The 21,718-nt window shown below is 32.5% G+C and overlaps 3 protein-coding genes across 19 annotated transcripts in view; 1 reads left to right on the top strand and 2 right to left on the bottom strand.

Moving 5' to 3' along the window:
- The window catches only part of LOC106665741 (pleckstrin homology domain-containing family G member 3), a 201,625-nt gene extending 196,166 nt beyond the window's left edge, over positions 1 to 5,459 (bottom strand). The window contains exon 1 of the mRNA XM_014392418.2: positions 5,263 to 5,459. Within this exon, the coding sequence (XP_014247904.1) occupies positions 5,263 to 5,329 (67 nt within the window). The 5' untranslated portion in view covers positions 5,330 to 5,459. The remainder of the gene's footprint in view (positions 1 to 5,262) is intronic.
- Positions 5,460 to 7,905: 2,446 nt separating this feature from the next.
- LOC106665631 lies at positions 7,906 to 14,204 on the bottom strand. The gene is made up of 16 exons (XM_014392184.2): positions 14,077 to 14,204; positions 12,888 to 13,153; positions 12,493 to 12,834; positions 11,577 to 12,435; positions 11,345 to 11,520; positions 10,797 to 11,018; positions 10,466 to 10,719; positions 10,148 to 10,411; positions 9,936 to 10,078; positions 9,630 to 9,871; positions 9,333 to 9,566; positions 9,046 to 9,264; positions 8,753 to 8,983; positions 8,408 to 8,685; positions 8,236 to 8,347; positions 7,906 to 8,170 (listed from the first exon to the last, which is right to left on the bottom strand). Exons 1-16 carry the CDS (start codon positions 14,105 to 14,107, stop codon positions 8,024 to 8,026), a joined length of 4,020 nt encoding a protein of 1,339 aa, XP_014247670.1. The 5' UTR covers positions 14,108 to 14,204; the 3' UTR covers positions 7,906 to 8,023.
- A 36-nt stretch (positions 14,205 to 14,240) lies between these two features.
- The window catches only part of LOC106665630 (piezo-type mechanosensitive ion channel component), an 83,732-nt gene continuing 76,254 nt past the window's right edge, over positions 14,241 to 21,718 (top strand). For 15 of the 17 annotated variants that reach the window (XM_014392179.2, XM_014392182.2, XM_014392177.2 and 12 more), the window contains exons 1-2: positions 14,243 to 14,430; positions 14,529 to 14,598. In XM_014392179.2, the coding sequence (XP_014247665.1) occupies positions 14,535 to 14,598 (64 nt within the window). In that variant the 5' untranslated portion in view covers positions 14,243 to 14,430; positions 14,529 to 14,534. Of the gene's footprint in view, positions 14,431 to 14,528; positions 14,599 to 21,718 lie in introns of all 17 variants that reach the window. The other 2 variants (XM_024227190.1, XM_024227199.1) reach the window with 2 other exon arrangements.

Here is a 21,718-nt window from a genome sequence, read left to right as displayed (position 1 = left end):
TATTAATCACGTAGAACGATTTTTCTGTTTTTAATCCACAAACAGAAGTTAAATGTATAACGATACATCAAAGTTTTTAAAGAACCTACAGCTATTATGTGTGAAGTGATTATTTACTGTTTTTTTGAAATGTGCGTATTCTAGGATTAAACAAGGGTTAGAAGATTCATATAAAGGTTAGCGTTTATTTATCCCGGCGTTAATCAGTCTTAAGAAGACCCGGATCTCAGTTCTTACTCATACAAGTTTAAGAACGTTGCACCGAAATTGTCGAAATTTAACAATGTCCAATTTAAATAACGCGATTGCACAGAAGAGAATACAGCTTATAAAGTAAGTTCATAATTATTTCGGGGCTGCGTTCCCTTCTGAAACCAATCGATAACACTCGTGCTCCCCTTCTGGTTGATGTTTCGTCTGGAGAGGAAAGAGAAGACCTTATAAAATAATCACTGCTTGTTCAAGTACACAACAAACGTAGATCCGGGCCTGTTTCATATATGGTCCCTCGTTCTTGCCACCCTATGACCAAGCCCAGTATATTCCATGCAGCGACTCCGTTTTTTTGTTGAGTTTCATTGGGCAGTCAGCCCTTCTCACTCGTCGCCCTCTTTTGGCCCATTCATCGCCGGTTAAATCAAGACTACCGAAGCACGAATCGATCCGTGGGTTTTGGAGAAAATACAACAGCGAAATATAAAAACACTGATTTTTCCATAAATCTTGTCACAATAAAACACAAAATACAATTAAGAAGAAAATTCAAGCAATCTATGACTATATAAAACATATTGTACACCTATATAAAATGTCACACTTTGATAAATACAACGTAGTTTAGTCTTTTACGATTATTTTGGTCTACCTGACCGCATTTGTCAACTTGGTAGTTGGTCTGTGCGTTGGTTTTCGTTAACGCACAAGTTAGTCAAAGTGTCAGTACGATAGATTAGCTGTTAACTGTAGAAAGCGACAATAAACTCGAGGTAAGATTCTAGAAGGATAGGAAACAAACCGATCTTTGTCTTTCATAGGTGAACCTTGACAAAACTCTTAACTTACTACTAATTTACTAAATTGTCAACCTAGGTGCACACAATCTCTGAACCTCTAAAAGAATTATACTCTTCTACAGGGATGGGGTGCAGATTAAGTCTCCCAAGCTACAACTTGTGAGTTATCAAATTGATTGAAATATGTTAGAAATTGATGATTTCTGAGACGATACAGTGACAAAATCAAAAGAAAGCGAATTAGGCGTAAGAACGAACCATGAACCTAGGCAATGTTTCACATAATAAAACAGACATAAAACAATGACGAAAATCTGAAGAACCTATGGCAATTTAAAATATAACTAACTTAAATATGTATATTGTAATGTGGTTGTTTTTATTAGTTTGGTGTGTCTGCGTATTAGCAGTCGCCATCGTCAGCCGTCGGATTATGCGTTACTTTAGATTACGTCCTTTGTAACGTGTTTTTGTGTAAATAGGCAATATTATCATACAAGACCAAACAACACAAAATCAACATGTAATAAAACAGTTTAATTTTTCATTGATCAGATCTGATCACGCTTCAAGGCTCTAGGTGGCACAATGATGTGAGCCCAAAAGCAGTAATTTTGACGGTATTGGGTGGTAGCCTACTTTTTTTAATCATCTACCGTGGTTTTCTTTTGGGTTATTGTAGCATTTGAGCATAAAATAAACATGAATTTCACATTTATAGCGAAATCCACCTTACATCCAAATAAAAATAGTGAGGCGATGTCTGATAGAACCAAAAGAGTGAGTATAGGCACAAAAATGACTGACAAAAAAAAAAGTTCATCACTATATATATAGACCTCAAGAGGAATAACAAGCACAATAACCAGGGCCAAACATAAAACTCTTTGGGACGTCGTTGAGAGGCTCAAAGCCCTTAGGGGCTAATGTAAAGAAAATTTAACTGTACGTTTGTTTATAAATGGATTTTTTAAAGTTATTATAATATAGTGGTGAAAATAAACAGTTATATCAATTGTTCATAAGGTTTTTAGGAGGAAAAAAGGAATTGTACAAATATTGCGTTATACATATGCTTTTACAATTTGAAAATAAACTTTTATTAATATTAGTCAAGAGGAAAACTCATATTAATTGATAGGAACGTCAGAACAAAATCAAGGCTAGGGTAATTCTTTTAAACCTGTCTGAGGTGCCCATTTTTCAATTTTATTCGATTGACACGATACAATGAATGTTGCCTAACAATTTTCACTGTTTTAAATTTAGAGACATCCTGTCTGTCACCTCTCAATCAGTAGTTATGTATTTCCCAATAGATCGATTATCTAACGGTTCTGTTTCGTAAAAAAGGTTTTGTTCGACTTACAATATATTTATATAAACTGTATTTTCCTCGACAAACCCAAAATTTTTTGTCTTGAATCAAATATGAACTTTTTATTAAACATTAATACTTAAAACAAATCTACGGGATTAATTTAACTAATTAACCTTCCTTAACTCCATATAAATTGTCGAGAGTGCGCCTATTTAAATTATATTCTCAATGTATTAAAAGATAAATTACCAATGGAAGGTAATGTATGTAAATTATGTATGTACCTGGTGCTAAATATGCATGAGTCTGCCTGCCTTGGTTGTCCGGGAAATGTTGGGGGAGCCAGGAGAATTTGGGGGCCCGAGATGATGGCTAATCGATAAACAAAGAAAAAAACTGGAAACGGAAAGTCCTGAACCATTAGCTGATCATGCAAACGAATTTTCGAGGGGGTGGACTATTTCATCTTTGCTCGACAAATTTGACCAGGAAGAATAAATGAATGATTTTATTTTGATTAAACCCTTTTATGATTGGAGTTTAAACTACCACAAAATACCTGGTTTTTTGTAAACCTTAATATATTTTTTCGGTAGACTATGATAAAAAGTTGGGCCACATGCTTTTCATGAAGATAGGGGGCCAAATTAATCAGAAATGTCCAAAATACAGAAAATGTTTACATGTAAAATGAAAATTAACTTTTTTTTATAAATTATTGGCCTACGACCTCATTCCTTGACAATTTCTGGGCGTTCTTGCAATAAAAAATAAATAAAATAAAATAAAAAATAAATAAAAAAGTTGGTCTTATTAGGTTTACCAAAGAAAATGGTTACCTGTCAGATGCTTTTCATGAAAAAAGAGAGACCAAATTGATCAGAAACGACCAAAATACAGAAAATGTTTACGACTTTTTTTTGTAAATTATTAATCTACGACCTCATTCCTTGACAATTTCTGGGAGTTCTCGCATTTCTAATTAAAAGAGAAAAAAGTTGGCCCCATTAGGTTTATAAAAGAAAAGTAACTAATAGGTTAACTGCCAAATGCTTGTTTGAAGGTACGGAGACCAAATGAATTAGAAACCTCCAAAATACAAAAAATTTTTACTTGTAAAATTTAATTTTACATTTTCGAAGGTGTGGTCCTTTTTCATCTATCACAAATTTGACTAGGAAGAATAATGTATAATTTTATTTTCATTATATCCTTTTTAGATTGGAGTTAGGATTTGTGTTTGTTGTTCTGAAGTATAATAATTAATATTTTTTATAATAATATTAGGTGTCTAGAAGAAAATGGTTAATCGTCACATGCTTTTCATGAAGAAATGGAGACAAAAATGATCAGATACGACCAAATTACAGAAAATGTTTACTTGTAAAATTACATTTTTATAAATAATTGAAATATGATCTCATTCCTTTACAATTTCTCGTAATTCTTGCAATTCTGATAAATTTCACCATGTCAAAAAAAATTAATCACCTTTCGAAAAGGAAAACCAGGTTTATTTCCATCAACCACATCAGACAACACATCCAGTCCTCCAAAAATTCACGAAACAAGAATTCCCAATTAAATTCAAATATAAAATCAGTTGTGGTTAAATATACAGCTAAATATAATTAAGTGGGTGCATGGTCATAATGCAAACCCAATTGAGCGTAATCAAAAACCAACATTATCAGAGACAACATTATCACGAACATCAGTGCAACTGATATCTTTGTAATTACCCAGCTTGGATGTTATTCCGAATAAAATATTTAAAATGCTCTTGTCACTAATTACATTTTTCATATATTTAAAAATTACTTAAAATCATAAAAACTACTATCCTATCTTGGTAATATTGTTGTTCTTATTCTATGAAAATTTATTTTTTATACTCTATTCCAAAGATGGAGACTACGAAAAAAAACACTTTCACACAAAGTAGTCTTTAATTTTTAAAACAAGTATCGAATTGGTGTAAATAAAGAATTTTTGTTATTTTACGACATGAGTCTTGTTAAATTTGTGATCTAAGTATCTAATTAATTAAAATATAATGTTTTTGCCCAGCAACCTTAAAATACCTCGATTTATAAAATTTTAGTCTAGGCTTTGTCGTTGATTACGTTGTACATTAATGTATAAAAATATTTGCTTTATGTAGGGAAAAAATATATTACTTAATATGTACTTCCTCTTGAACCTTGTCCAATATAATTAAAAAAAATCAAAATCCTACATTAGACACTGTCTTTATGGTGAATGGTTAGTAAGATTTGGTTCTATGTGCTGACATGTCTTATATGATGTTGACTTTATATTGATACGTGATTCCTTTCTCGTCACCAGTTCCAAATTTTTCATATATATTTTTAACAAATTTTAAACTGGTCTAAATAAAGAATTTTTGTCACGTTATGGCATTATACTTGTTAAAATTGTCATTTGAGTCAATATTTATGTTCAACAACCTTAAAATGCAAGGATTTCCAAAATTTTAGGTTATGCCTTAATGTGCCTATGTTCTTAATTAAATCTTCCACCTGGAACTTTTTTGTCGTGATTCAACGCCATTTTTTTTTTTTTTGCAATAATGGACCAGTGACTAACTCTTCTATTGGAAACAAAGAGGAGTCGCGATTTCGATGTGAAAAATAATGGTAAAATGGAATTTTTCTTAAGGATCTGTCTCAAGAAAATTTAAAGAAACGACTGCCAATAAATTTGAAATTAAAATTTTAATGCAGCAATTGATGCATCTGATGGTCCTGACCGGCATTAAGTTTTATGGTGTTCAAAAACCAATTCGGAAGACCTTTAGCACTGCAATTTTTTCCGAGCATGTTTAATTATGAAAAATACCAAATTTAAACTGATAATTATATGAGTATTAATTATTAGTAAATTTTTTGCAAAAAAAGTCATTACCGAAAAAATCTTCCCATGTTATCGAACCGTCGGAATCGGCGCCGTCCTGTTCCTGGGAGCCGGGCATCGTGACCACTTGACACTAGAAATTCACGGCAGTTATCTCGAAAAACAAATCACAAAAATGTGCCACAGAAAGTTTGACGGAGCTGTGGCACGAGGAAACTCCCGGCCAAGACTGATCCGCGAGATTCGAGAAGCAGGGGTCTAGTGATTGTGGTGCACTCTGTATATAATGCCGCTAACCAACGTCCTGTCACCTGCACCCTACACTCCTGCAGAAGTGCTCAATTTTGCATCACTTTTTCGTTTTATCATTTATGCAATTTCAATATACTTAATAATAGTTAAGATGTCATTGTCTTTACAAATTAGCTGTAAAACATTTTAAAAAATTGTAAGAATCAATAAAGACATGAGAATGGAGAGAGCATGAAAACCTATTGCACTGTACAAACTAATTTTTTATTATATTTATTTGTACGAATTTAATTTCAACTTGTAGAACACCTCTGATGATGACGATAAGGTAATGCTATGATGCATGTATTACTGCACTTTGTCTAGTTCCATAGTTTAGTTCAATTGACTCGATCCTTATTTTCTGTAGGCAGTCATTAACAGCTGTTGCTTCAATTCTTATAGCCAGGACTCCTAAGTAATGTAATTTATAATAAACTAGCTTTTATCTTGGACTTCTGTTTTAATGTATATCCCCGTCTGCTGTCAAAAAGCAAAGCTTGTACTAGAAAGCAGCGGTTTTTGGAGATCATCAGTGAAATAAACAGAATATATCTTTACAAAATCATAATGAAAAACAAACAAATAAATAAACATAATACAGAATAAACATGTAGCATGAAAAAATTAAGTCTTGGCTTTAGAATATCTTAACTACAATTTAAAATTTTAATTTTTTTACCTTCTTTGTAGTTGTTGAAATTTTGAATAATGTTCCCCTTAAAAATGTGAGTTAGCCAATGAATTGTGTCTTGTGTTATATCAATAAGGCAGAGAGTTCCTATGATTGAAGAGGCAGAAAGGCAGGGTGGTGGGGAGGCCACACAGATTGGAGTTACGGTTGCTCGCTTGCAGCGGTAAAAAAAGAAAGTACAAAAAGTGTGACATTCTCAAAGACTAAAAAAAAACTGCTTGTGTAGAATTCTTGTCGGCTGGAGCTCAGTTCAACAAGGTACGTTATGTGTTAACTTCACATCTTGTCTATTGAGAAGGATATCAAGGAATAACTTTATACTTAATTGTTGAAACTACTTTTCAATGATAAGAAAATATTATATTCCCTTCTTTGTAACCTTTGATAAGATTATGTGAACTTTTATTTACTCTTTGGAGTTACCCTTTCATTTGTATATAAAATCACCTACACCTTCGCTAGAAATCCCTCCAGGTTAATGGCAGATGTCAATTATCAAGAAAAAAAACTAGCCTGGTTTCCTCAATAGCATACTTTTTCTTAAATATGATTGTACATTTCCCTCTTCTTTAGAAAATATATGGGAATGGCAATGACAATGTAATTTTTCTATTCTTCAACAACAATAATAATTAAAAAAATAAATAAATAACCAACAGCAAGAAGGCAATCGTCTTCTTAAAATGCATTCATGAACTCACTAAAGTTTGTGTAAATAACTCAGTTGTCTATTAAGCCGGGTTCACAGCTGAGCAGTAAGATATTTATCGCAGAACATTAGATACTACACAGTTTTTATCTTAAGATAAGTAAGGTTCATACCAAAGCAATAAGACACGAGCTAGGCAGCCAATGTTCTCACTCTTTGAATTTGTCATCTTCACCCTTTGCAATATTGTATGACATTGAAGGAAGAGCAGGCCATGACTCTTGATACAGTATCTTACGACAAATGCCACAATCATACAGGTGTGTACTAATTCCGTAGTTCCATCATGCTTTTTATAGGCCTGAGGGTTGTGTATATTTCAAGACAATTATCATATATTGCTTATGATCTAAAGACGTGTATCTTATCACTCTAGTGTGAACCCTACCTTAGATGTTCACAAAGATAATTTCAAATATTACTCTGTAAAGATTCTCCACTGGCACCAACGAAAGCACCATCTTCAGTGAGCCTTTACACTTTGTTCATCACAATTATTTTCTAATTTTCTATATTATATTCTTTTAAATACATGTTTGAGTATTTTTTGTAAAATTTGGCAAGAATTCAATGTTGTTCTTTCCTTACATTACATTCATTTTGGTTCTTTTTTTTCTAATACTATATTTTTCTACTTCGTTCCTTTTCATTGTTTGTTAATAAAATAAGCAAATGTAATACATTCTCCTATCGGTGTATATACTGAATGTTCTGTCGAAAGTTCTGTTTTCATTAATACTCATTCATCCAACATTCTCGCTAATAAATACATTCATCTCCTAAAGTAAGAGAACATACTCTGCTAAGGGGTAAATTATATTAAATGACACCTACTTATCGCATGTAAACATCGAAATAAGTTTTCCTGATAGTCATTGATATGCACAAAAAAATTTTCTTCGCTTACAAAAGAAAATACAATGCTTGAATGGCTGAATTGACAAACTCAAAAGCTGCAAGGAAAAAAATACAAGGGATAAAAATTAGGACAAACACCTAATTAAGCTTTGTCAACATGGTGTATTTTCAATCATGTATCTTTATAAAAAGAAAAAATTATATACAGAAACCAATAAACAAATTAAACAGAATGTTAAACTAATTTAAAAAATATACAATTAAATTTTTCCAACATATCTATAATATTTCTTGTAGTTATCATATATTGTATTAAACAATGCAGGCGATGAAACAGCTTTAAGGTAAGTTATTCCATGACTATCACACAGATTTAAAAAGACATTGGCGATATTGGTGTACACCAGCTACAAGATAAGAGTTAAAATAAAAATAAAAATTCTAGATAAAAAATAAAATTTAAATGGAATACCTTAACATCAACATGCAACTGATGCCTTTCAAATATATTGATCAAATCTGCAACCATATAAGGAGCTATTCTTGTAAAATCCCTTTGCCTTTTGGCCATTGTTTTAGCAAACCTAAAACAAATTGTTATTATAATTTCTAGCTACTAAAAATTAACAAGATAGTAAACAAACCTTTCTAGTTTGTCAGCACAATCAGTTGCTTCAAGAATAATGTTGGTGCTATTATTTGGATGTCCACAAGGAGCCAGGGCTTCCAAATATTGTCTGTATCTTTGTAGCAGGATGGGAATTCGATCCAACATAAGGCTCGTTCTGAACAGGTACAACGCAAAAAGGGCTTTAACAGCCAGTATTAAATTTTTAAGAAGAGTACTTTTATCTTCACTCGGTAACGGTACTGAACTGAGTGCTAATAAATCCAAATCTAAAATGGCCGGTCTTAAAACAATCTGTAAAAAAATAAATAAATAAATAAAAAGTTTATTTATTTTAGTATAAGTTTGTAAACTCATTTACGTATGTGGATGGAGCCAAATTGGTGAAAAATTCTAAAATGGCTTCAACTCCAAGGCCTTTAGATGGCCATAATGCAATGATTTCAATAAATGGTTTAACCAATTGTAAAATGATATTTTCCCGTTGGCGCGATTTTTCAGATTTTTCTAATCCACAAGTGACTACGTGGTTCATGATAGTAATGGTTTTGTTCAATATTTTCTCGTTGCACTTATCTCCAACCTGCATTTCCTGTGTAAAGGAGCAAATTAATTTTAACTGATGGCAATATAATAAAATTTTTAATTACATACAATTCCTTGAGATAGGAGAGACATTAGTTTCTCATATTCATCAATTGTGGATTTTGTCAAAAGGAGATGTATTAAATTTTCATCCGGCTGTTCTTCGGATATAAACAGAAAATGGTTCCATGTCTCAGTTAGAATATTGCTTGGCAAAAAATTACCAACATCACTTCTATATGTAATTAATGTGCTTATCAATTGAACTCCCAATTTGTAATTTGCCATCTAAAAATGAAGATTTATAAAAAAAAAAATAAGAAGAAAAAACTTACATAAACAAATCAAAAACTTACAGCAATTTCTACGTATTTATCAAGTTTAGGCACTAATGGTTTTAACTGTTGAGTTTCTTCTTTTGAAAGGATCCATTTTAAAACTGTTGTATAACCATTCAGTAAATTAGTATGTGGTTCTTCATTCTCCAAAATTGGAATACAGAGGGAAACCAGTCTAGAAATACATTTCTCCCTATTGAGAGGTTTTGATCTGTTGTTTTCATCATCACTACTTATTTGTTTCTTTTGTTTCTAGAAATACGACGAACATTTTTCCCCATGCTTATAAATAAAATTGTGTTAAATATAAAGCACCTGCATAAGCGACTGAATGACCATTGTTGTCAACCAAAGATCGTCTTTTGAAGGTTCACAAACACGATTGAGCAATTGTTTAGCAGTTGGTTTTTCCATAAGAGAAAGGCTGCAGATCTTCTGCAGTAGTTCTGTTTTCATAGGATACTCCTTTGATCTGTCGACTACAAAAATAAACAAAACACCAACATCGAGGCCTCCTAAAAGTTTAGACCCACACTTTTTGGAAGCGACAATAAGTCCTGGAAAAAAAATACTGAGGATGAACTGAGCGAGGAAAATGTTAGAAAAAATAAATGAACTTACTTAAAAGAATATCAAATAGGATATTATCCACATCTTGATTTGGTGGTAAATCATAGAGCAATGCGAGAACGGAGTGGAAAATACAGCTTTGACTAAGTACTGACATACAATGCAATGGAAGTTGCTCAAGAACCTCAAAAAAACTAGTTTTTTAACTATTATTTAATTTTTTTTAAATTACAGTACTACAATAATTATTAATGAGAAATCACCTTATATGAGGGATATTGCTAGGAAGAACTTTTGGCTGTTCTGTAAGAAGCGCTTGCTCCAATGTTGAAACCATTGCAGTAATACTGTTAACAATCTCTTCTTCTAGTTCGACATCATCAGTTATTAGAAGCGCTAGTTCATATTCTAAAAGTGTTTCATCTGGTACATAAGCTGTTACATCAAAGGAAACTGTACCATCTGAATGATTCATAATTTTTGAGGCTTTGTACAAAAGCCTAATCGCTGTAGCTAGAACTAATCTCCTAATATTGAAAATTAGTATGATGAATTTAGTTTCTTTTATACATTTTCTCTACCTGTCTTCTTTGAACAACTCGTTAGAAACAATTGTTTTCCATTTTGACTGATCGTTTCCACATTCATGCACCAACCTACGAATTAACCGTAAAAGCTCTTTCGCTTCAAAAAGCCCTGAAAGTCCGATCAGTTCATCCCACAGCCAAGAATTTTCAGCTATTTCAAGGACCAACCTGGAAGCCTGGGTTCCAGGTCCTTCACACCCTTCTTCAATTTGTGACACAGCTTCTATTTTTTGGATTAACAGTTTGTACTAAAAATTATTTACATTTCTGTTTTAATTTTAAACGTGTTGATTAAAATTATATGCTTTTTAAAATAAATATTTACCAATTCTGGTGTAGCTAAACAGCCATCATGTTCTACTATCTTTGTAACAATTATGTTCCAAGCACTGGGATCTAAATACGGATGTACAAAACACAGGTTTGTTGGATTTAAATCGTTGCTTGTTAATTTTTTTAATGGGCAGCCCTCATACTCTTCAATCATGAGTTTCATTGCACCGTAAGAATGGCATATACTTAAGTAAGCTTTAATCAAATTATCATGCTAGAAAAAAAACAACTTGTTAAAGATAGAAAAGACTTGTGATGCAATCAGCAAGGGGTTGAACTTGTGATCAATCATCTCTAATCATACTTGACTGCCTATTATTTCCGGTTTTGCTCTGAAACGTGAATTTTTTATTTTTTAAATTTAAATAACTGAAGGAGGTTTGCCATCCTTGATTTACTTGGGAATCAGCTGTTGTTCGTACAATGGTTCAACCACTGAACGGTAGGAAAAACAGCATATCAAAGATGATCCAACTATTTGAATTTAAACACTATTGTTTATTGTTTAAGTATAAATTTTCAATTTTTCATTTCACTTACATGGCAACATGTGAAAATTTCACCAAATTTTTGCAGTTGAGTTTTAAGGTCATCCAACAAATTGTTAAACTTAGCTTTTACGACATCAGGTGTATTGTGATCTGCTATTTTCACCACTTTAAATAGCTGATTAATCATTGTACAAATTATTTCAGTATTAGTTACAACTGTAGAATCTGAAGGAAAAAAAAAAATACAATAATTTGTCAAGTTAAAAAAATTTACTTCTTACCTATGCATCCACTCTGAATAAAGTTTAAACAATCATGCTCCAGATGAAAAAGGAAGGATTTCATAATAACCAAGACTTGCGAGTGGGCAAGAGTAAGAATCGTGTTCGAAAATGCTTTTGCGACTTCTTTTGGGAAAATATCTTCTATGTCAAGTGTTTGAGAAAATGCGATTAAAACGTCTCTGATTTGAGCCAAAAAGAGAGTAATGATTTTTTGGAACCTTTGTGCTTTTGATGCTCCTTCAAATACAGTTTTCATTAAGTCTACGTAATGAGGCTTCACTAAGTCAGTTTTATTACGCAACACAATATTGCTTATGACTCTAAGACAAGGTTCAATGATTAGGTTATTAAAATGAAAAGCTTTCTTAACCATTTTTAATAACTGTGGCGTTAAATTGGACAAATTGATATTGGTCATGCCAATGACCAAGCTGACCATCCATGTCTGTGATGTGAATAGTTGAAAATCAATACACAGAGGAAGGTTGGATTCAGATAACACATCTATCATGTTTCCAATGACTTCGAAAGATTCTTCGTGTGTCCACTTTTTGATAGGACTGATCGAAATTGAAACTATTCTATCAACGCGGATTCCAAGCACTTTACACAGAGCCATAAAAACCTTAAATACTTGCTTTGAATTTTCTTGTTTTACATCATTCTGCGCTACTGCATAAAGAAATAATGTTAAAGAAGCTGACACGACATCTACATTACAATTACTAGGAAGTTTCTTCATTTTATTACAAAAAGCTTTGATATCTTTAGCCTCATCTTGGTTCAGTTCATCTGATTTATGCAATTGCATAATTGTTATAAAGTCGCCAATGAAACTCTTATCGCACAAAAGGATCTGAAAATGTAATTGAAATTTAATTTCTAGCTTTTAAATGTTTAAAGTTCAAATTACCTTAATAATACAGCTGACAGCTTTTGATCTGAATGAATTGTACTCATCATCTTTGACAATAGAATATGCGTAAGCAAGGGAGAAATATGTTTCATTTATGAAGTGTTCTCTGAAGTCATCTCTCAGTAATGTTATACGATGGATATTAAGGCATAGAGATAGTACTTTTATACACTCTAAGTAGGAAGTAGCGGTAACTTTATTAAAGAAGGAACCCAACAATTTACAAAGGCCGGAAACATCACAGCGCAGCCACCTTTGAAAATATGGTGTGCTTAATAAATTAATGATACACTCGCTAGCGATTTTGAATTCCTCATGTTCTCGAAAATTCCCAATAACCTAAAATAAATTTAATATACTAAATGACCACTAATTTGTGAAATCAAACTCACCTGAAGGACACCATCGACCACACCAGGTCTCAAACTACCTCTGAAATCTTTCATCCTCCCACTAGAGAGGCAATCTTTGAGACATTCAAAATAACAAATCCTCTCATCGCCATTGACATTCTCACTTTTAAGTACGACTGACAGATAATCCAGGATGCAATCCTCCTTCTGCAATATTGGTATTGATGGAGAGGTAAAAACAATTTTACACAACTCCAACTTCTTATCTGTTGGCAAGTTCCCATCGCTCAGTTTTTCCAACAGTTCTAAAAACATTATGAGAATTTATTTTATTATTATATTTTAAAGACAATCTTAGGGAACTAATCATGTTGGTTAACTTGCCAAAGTAAAGGGAATTGAGTTTCTATTTGCGACCTTAGAGTTTATGTGCGGTGTTTAGTGACTGTTAGTTAATGACTATTTGGAGATTGTGAGATGCGGACTAGTGTGATGTAGGTTTCAGAAAAACATTTTCTTTATCATGCCAACGTTTTGTGACAATGTTTGTAAATCCCAGGCCCTGAAGATGATCTCAATAAAGCATCTCACAATTTCCGAAAAATCATAGTCATTAGAGTTTATGCTTATACCTGTCACTTTATACTAAAATATGATTGGTTTTTAAGATACACATAACAATCAAATAGTTTGCTAATTGGAAATAATAAAAACTCTTTAAGATTGGTTTCCACTTATCAACTATTCATGTTGGTTTAGTTTTCCAAACTTGCCAAAGTAGAGGGAATCAAGTTTGTACTTGTGACAAATACAGGGCCAACGTCAGACAAATCTTTTTGACAACCACATCAGAGGAATGTTAAATTCTTATAGATTCATTTTATTTGATAGTTTTTAGGAGTAATTAAAATAAAACCGGGCATTGTGCTGTACTAATACTGTAAGTACTTACAACGCCGTTAATGTTTTTTATTCTTCTGGCCTCTTTGATGATTATTGCCTGAAGGCTTGACATCTAATAATATTGGTGTAGTTTTTAAACAAACAACTTGGATTTATTGAGAAATGATTATGAAAATTCAATTTAGGGTCTGTCGCATTATGCTAGCGGGACTCTTTATTGAAATTGTTATACCAATGTTTAATTCGTGTGAAAAATCCCTTTTCGGTCTAAAATCCACCCGAATCCCTTTCGTGAATAAATGTTTATTGAAAAAACAAAACTCACGTGTCGTCAAGCCGTTAAAGGTAAACGCCATCCCGACGGAGTAGTAACAACTAACAAGTAAGGTTAGCGTATCGAGAATCGATGGGAAGAAACTCGATTCCACGAGACCCCCCCCTCCACAATCACTCGCCTCAGCTGTGAGCTCTCATTCATCCGTCAGTCCGCGATCCTCCCGTCCACCAAGGCGTACTCTGTAAGTGCGCTCTCATCGTAAATCAAACTAATTCTGGATGACAATCGGTCGAAAGTGGTTTGTGAGAATGTCGCACGACAAGTCGCCGGGGGCGGATTTTTCATATTTGGATATGTGAAGATTAGAAGGAAGGAAAGTTCCCGTCTGTTCGGAAGAAGCGCGTAAGTTTGACTTTTTCTCCTGAATATTTTCATTTCTAAACTCAATTTCCCCCATTTTTTTTAAATTATTTAACTTCTATTCACTGTCTTTGTTCCAGGGCAGAATGACACGCTGGGTGGTGTCCTTTCTCCTGCAAGGGTTTGTTCTTCCCCTTGCATTTCTTTCCGGTCAGTACATTATACGCAGTACAAATTATTAAATTAGTTAATTTTTTTTGCAAATTTTAATAGAATAAAAAACAACTGTATTCGTAATATTGCAGTAGACATACGATAAAATTCTATTTCATAACATTTTATCACAAAAACGTTATTCTACTCTTTAAAAGGGCCGCTAAGATACGAATTTGAAACAGTTTTAATCCTTTGACACTATTCAATTAATATTTAATATAATATTCAAATATATGAATATATATTTTATGTATGTACACACACGACAAACTTAAGTGTCAGGAATGGGCGTTCTGAAGGCTGGTGTGTTTGTTTTGGTATTACACCCGCATGCCGTGATATTTCTTGTTGACGGCTTTGATACACATTTTTTAACTGATAAACACGATTTAGGAAAAGATTCACAATTGGTTTGTTATTGTTATTGCTGATGAACAATTCTATCGGTATTATACGGTTATAATGATAATTTGTTGCAATTTTTCATCTTGTAATTTCTAAAAACAATTCAAATAACTGTTGGAGTAAGACTTACAAGAGAACGATAGGTTGGTGGGTCACGGATTTGGACTCAACTTTTTTTGGTGATTCTACACTCCAAAATATCGTACTCCAAACCGCCACTTCTTGTGACTAGGATCTGGTTTTGCCCAAAAAAAGTTTGAAAGTTGAAATTTTAAGTTTTTTTAATATTTTTATTTCACCGTTCTTCTTGCTGCAATTCAAGGTTGGGTTTTTGTAGTCCAGTTTTCCCAACATTTAAGTTGTTAGTAGAGGTAAAGTGTCATTACTGGTTCTCTTCTTTCTAACTTGTAAATATATATACATGTGTAAGGACAGTAAATAAATAATTTTGATTTGAAAAACTTGCTCAAATCGACTTCGTCAATATATCATTTTGCAGCATTTTTTATGTAGTTTGCAATAAAAATATACTAAAAGCTACCAAAATGTATTAATAAATCAAAAATTTCTAATTGTTTCGTGAAACTAATATGAATCACGTATTATTTTCTTTCGTAGTATAATTTCTTCTTTTTCTTCTCTACCTTGGAGTGAGAGTTACAAGAGGAAGATCAGGTTGCTTGGTCAGAGATTTGGACTAATCTTTTTTTTTGGTGATTCTACACTCCAAAATATCTTACACGTATCCGCCATTTCTTGTGACTAGGACCTGGTTTCAGAAAAAAATTGAAAGTTGAAATATTCCGTTTTTTGCTATTCACTTTATCTTTTTGACCTATGATTCACTTTAACTTTTTGTTCTCTATTTGTTATGTTTGATTTGAGAAATTTTAATGGTAATCCTCTTATTCCATAGTGTTCAAGTTTACTAAATAGAAGATCATGCCAAACCGAAACAAAAGCTTTTTGTATGTCAATAAATAAACCTATTACGAATTTATCGACATTTTTACGTATGTATCTTCTTATCCCTTATAGACTATGGTTAGGTGGACAGTCCTTTGCGAAAGCCATGTTGTTGATCGGTTAATGTTGTTTATTTTTCTAAAAAGCACATTTCTTTTTTTAAAACTTGTTTCTCAAAAAGTTTGATATTGTAAAGGTAATCGGTCTGTAATTAGTTGAGAGATTTGTCACCTCCGTTGAAGAATGGAATTATAGATGAGGTTTTAAGTGCTCTTGGGAAGAAAACTTCTGATATACTGAGATCAAAAAAGTGAGTTAAAGGAGAAACCAGGTTATTTGTGCATTTCAACAATATTTCATTTGTGATATCGTCCAATAAGTGTACTCCTTAATATGTTGTATTTCATTTTTCAAGGGAACGACCACGTTTTTGTGTTATGGATTTGGATCAAACCATTTTTGATGATTTTACACACCAAAATATCGGACACGTATTCGCCATTTCTTGTAAATGGGCCGCGTTTTCACCCAAAAAATTTTGGAAGTTGAAATTTTCCGTTTTTTAAATATTTATTTCGCCGTTCTACTTGCTCAAATCAAATATGTAAATATATCATTTTACACCATTTTTTATATAGATTGCAATAAAATATAGTAAAAACTATCAAAATTTATCAATAACCCAAATATTTCTAAAAACCAAATATTTTTCAAGTAAACTAGGTCATTCATTTTTTCGTGAAACTAATATGAAATTTCCTTACTCCTAAATATAATTTAAAAAAAAATTAAATTATCGATTTTTTAATCCCTAAAGTTTATCCGATTTTTTTGAAACGACTAAACGCAAAAACGGCTAAAAGGATTTTAAAGAAGAGCAATGTAGCTTGCAATAAAAAATAGTAAAGCTATCACATTTTGTTAATAACCAAAAAATTTCTAAAAACAAATATTCAAATAACTCTTGGAGGAAAACTTACAAGAGGACGATCAGGTTGGTGGGTCACGGATTTGGACCCACCTTGTTTTGGTGATTCTACACTCCAAAATATCTCACACGTATCCCCATTTCTTGTGAATAGGACCTGGTTTTGCCCAAAAAATTTTGAAAGTTGAAATTTGCCGTTTTTTAATATTTTTATTTCGCCATTCTACTTACTCAAATCAACTATTTGAATATATAATTTTACAGCATTTTTTATATAGATTGGAATAAAAATATAGCAAAAGCTATCAAAATTTATCAATAGCCTAAATATTTCTCAAAACCAAATATTTTTAAAGTAAACTAGGTCATAAATTTTTTCGTGAAACTAATATTAAATTTCGTTTTAGAGCTTTAGAGACCTCTAAATATATATATATTAATTTATATATATAAATTTATGACCTAGTTTACTTTAAAAATATTTGGTTTTTAGAAATATTTAGGCTATTGATAAATTTTGATAGCTTTTGCTATATTTTTATTCCAAATATATATATATATATTTTTTTAAATTAAATTTATCGATTTTTTTAACCCCTAAATGTTATGAAACGGTTATAATTCAAAAACGTCTAAAAGGATTTTAACGCCAAACATATCATTTCAAAGAAGAGCAATGTAGCTTGCAAAAAAAAATAATAAAAGCTATCAAATTTTTCAAAAGGGCCAGAAGTGGCGTAGACGTGTGTGGAGTGTAGAATCACCAAAAAAAGTTTGGTCCAAATCCGGGACAGCCCAACCTGGTCCTCAGATTGAGATGGAATTGGTTAAAACACGATCTCACCAACGTAATTTTTTACGTACGCACTTGAAAATAGTTAATACACTTACTCAGTGGACAAGACACTCCCATATCTCCTTTCCACTTTATTGCCAAGTTTTTAAATTACTGTACACCGTTCTTTTAAATATATATCTTTTTCGTTATTTGTAATCATGCACCACCAAATTTCCTATTAGAAAATGTCCAATGTCATGTGCACAAAAGGCATACACATTCAAATTTAATTTTATAAATTATGTTCTTTATGCAAGGACAATGTGCAAGTACGAACGAAATATTTTTACTCGTTTGAACTACTCGGATGATTTTTTGACTCATAATTTGTTAATTGTTGGGATAAATGGAGATGATATCCAAACTGGAATTAATAACAATAATATATTCTTTCCCCTGTTTAACTTATCTAAACCCCTGTTTCAACTCCGCATATTTCTTCCGATTATTTTGCTGTTTTAATAAATTTTTCTTTCAGGATGAAAAAAGCCATACATATTCAAATTATTAGTCACAAAAATACCTGACGTTTTTTTCCCATTAATTAATTTGAACTGATTTTGTTCACACCTGCGATATCCGCTGGTAATAAGTAGTAATTACTCATTAGTAACTAGTTTAAATTATTCATAAACACTTTTTTTGTAAAATATTGCAGTCATAATGTATGATTTCAACATAATCTAATATTTTTGACATCAATATGTAGAAGATGGTATCAAAACAAGCTCAAAATTTGTTGAACTATCGCTATAATGATTTTCACTTTTACACTCTTCTGTATTAGATACGCACCATGTTTTAATGTTTGTTGTCGACATGATATACCTGACACATACATATTCATTTTTAACCTTTGAATATTCCACTACGGAGATATGGTGGGCACTCTTTACATATATTAATATTTTATAATTGTTAATTAAAACACTAGTGTGTATACGTTTTACAAAACGCAACGCCCAGAGTTGTAACGATCAAAACCTGGTAATAATTAATACACACTCAAAGACATAAAACCCCGGGCACTTGTATTTATTTGTTTATTTTCTATAATAACTAGGTACAAATATCAATAGTTGACTTAAAACGTAACCACTACATTAATAACATGTTGTTTACCTTTATAAAGCTACTAATCCTTTTACACTCTTTAGAAAAAATGAAAATCAGTTCAATTTTATCCTTTCCTGATCCAACTTGTGAGTGAGTTAATTGGTTTTTTAATTGTTTTCTTTGATAAAACAATAAATTTGAGTAAAAAAGATTATTAATTTTTTTCTTAAAAGGGCGATTTTGAGTATAGATCTCGCCTGAAGATGCTTTGGCCAACGGCAAGCGAAGTATCTGTTACAGAGCTCAAGTCCTAGATCTTCTATCGGGTTGTCCGGAAAATAATGCAGGATTTTAAGTTTTCATTAAAAAAAATCTATATAAAATATTCTGTTTACGTTTACAGGATTACTCATTTGTATGAATGTNGAGAGTATGGGAAATTATTTTGATTAAAGAACATTGCTTTAAAGTAACTAGTTTCTTTTTTTTTGTTTAATACCAAAATCCTGCATTATTTTCCGGACAACCCAATACCATCCACGAGGGTCTACAACGGTTGGGGGCCAGGTTTCGATCGAAAAGAAGGTCGTCGATCCCCAGACGACTAGAAACGATCGTTTTATTGCTTTTACCGCACTACTGAAACGACATTTGACAACTACTTGATAAGTAGTAAAATCGAAACGCCCTTAATGTAAGGGTGAATTCTGAAACAGTCATCAGAAGGCTTCATGAGAATAGCCTATTCTCTAGACGTACCGCATCAGGTCTTTACTACTGGAGAGGCATCGAGTAGGAAGGCGACTATTCGCAAATAAGCACCTCGCTTGGGCCGTTCAACTGCCAATCAATGGGGGCTGTTCTTTTTTCAGATCAGCGCAGGCTTTGTATATGGCAACCAAATCACCGTGTGAGGAAAGACTTGAAGCAAAGCGTTCTTGCTTCATGTGCCATGTGTGAGTCACAGCCTTTTCAAAGAGTGTCAGTTAGACAATGAGGTGGAATCAACGTCCATGATTATCATACGGATCACGTGCACTTTGATTGCACTAAGGTACAGTAAAGATGTCCTGGAAGCTGTTGTCTCATTCACTCCATTCATCGGGCACAACTTCGTGTTCGACCGCGTGAGCTCCAGCTTGGTGATCCTTTACGACTATGAATTTGCCAGCAGGTTCTCCTGACACGAATCCCATATAACACTTACGGGAAATGATAAAGAGACGGGTTATGCCTCATTCGCTTCTTCCAACAAGCTCTGAACACCTTCAAATTGCTCTTGTTGACGAGTGGGATTCTGTTTCACAAGGGGTCCGTGTTTGGCCAAAGCATCGCCCGGACGAGATGTTCTCGACTTAAAAATATGCTTTTAAGAAAAAAAAAATTACTCAAATTTATTGTTTCATGAAAGAAAACAATTTAAAATACCAATTAAGTCACTCGATTGGCAGGTGCAGATTCTTGTGATTAGGACTGGAAAAGCACGAAGGAACCGCTGGCAAAGCTATGGAGGTTGAGTAACTGGGGAGCACAATAGGTCTACTCTGGTCGGGGTGCAGAAGGTCTTGTGGCCGCCTCTTTTATCACTATCCCTATCCTATCCTATCACTCGACAAATGGCTCTGGAAAGGATGAAATTGAAATGATTTTCTTTTTTTTTTAATCTGAAGAGGGTGTAAAAGGATTAGTACAGACTATAAAGGCTATTAATGCTGTGTTTACGTTTTAAGTCATCTATCAATTTTTATACCGAGTTATTATGAAAAATAAACAAATTAATTAAAGTATCAGGTTTTTGTCTTTGAGTGTACTATAATAACTTTTACATAGACTTACTTGCTATGTTAATCTAGCAAAATTACTTAAGTTATTTTTCATTAATCTGCCTTTGCCTTTTCTCTTCTTCATTGTTTTGAATTTGATTTAGGAAACTTTTGGGTTTTTATCAGTAAGTTTACAAATATTGAAGGCTTTATAACAATTTACTGTCCAAACTCCTTATTTGCCCGATAGGAAATTGTATGTAAACAAAGCCTTTTCATTCGTGATTCTGTTGTCAAACCTTGGTTATTGGAAAGGTCGTTTTGTGGTCGTATCATTACCGGCGGACGGGAAACGTGCCAACTAGGGAAGTCATTGCCTTAATAGTTTATCATCATAAAATTATGAAATAATGGCATTATATTAATTAGATATTATTAGACTTAAAAGTCAATGGAGGCTAATTAAAATTTAATTAGCGAATATTGTCTCCTTATGGTTAACACTTGTCATAATTGTAAAATAGTCAAAATAGACACAAACAGAAACTTTTAATAAAAGTATCGAATAGCGTAGGTTGGTTATGATGTCAAAAAATTACAACAAATCTAGTGGTAGTATGTATATAGACTTATATTATTATTATTATTAGTCTGTAGTCTTATTATTAGTCTGTTTAGTACGTATATTAGCTATTTGTTACAAATTTATACGTTATAAAAAGTATAAACTTAACTATTACGTTTTATTAAATATAATAGAAATAATTAATCCTGAGATTTCTCAGTTTGGTCTGCATGTACCTGTTGCCTGGTAAATAGAAAAATTCGTACAGTTTTTTATTACCGTTAATCAACATTTCTATTTAGATAGGAGGATTAGATATTCATTTCACCTAATACCAAAAGGATAGTGCGTCCGTTCAAAAAGACAAAATTATCTTGAACAGTTCACTGTAAACGTATTTTCCTTCTCATGTCTTCAAAACCCATAATTCGTGCGTGCTTATTGTATTAATTTATACTTGGCAGCTCGTAAAATTCGCTCTGCGTTCGTAGATGAAATCACTGCCTAAAAATAGTTCAAACAGTTTCTTTCTGGGAAAGAGGAGATTGAAGATGAACCACCAGGTCTGGTAGACCTGACTTGAACGAAGACAA

This window comes from Cimex lectularius, unplaced genomic scaffold (assembly GCF_000648675.2).
Source record: "Cimex lectularius strain Harlan isolate CLEC.00 unplaced genomic scaffold, Clec_2.1 scaffold83, whole genome shotgun sequence".
Classification (NCBI taxonomy): Eukaryota; Metazoa; Arthropoda; class Insecta; order Hemiptera; family Cimicidae; genus Cimex; species Cimex lectularius.
Note: the sequence above shows the minus strand (reverse complement) of the source record. Positions and strands in the feature narration are given on the sequence as shown.

What these genes read in the sequence shown, in the direction of transcription:
- LOC106665631 (XM_014392184.2), bottom strand. Translation starts at nt 14,107, where the DNA reads ATGGCGTTTACCTTTAACGGCTTGACGACAC. An exon ending in TCATTCAGTCGCTTATGCAG is followed by an intron (nt 9,567 to 9,629) that starts GTGCTTTATATT and finishes TCGTATTTCTAG; the next exon opens with AAACAAAAGAAACAAATAAG. An exon ending in CTCTCCTATCTCAAGGAATT is followed by an intron (nt 8,984 to 9,045) that starts GTATGTAATTAA and finishes TCCTTTACACAG; the next exon opens with GAAATGCAGGTTGGAGATAA.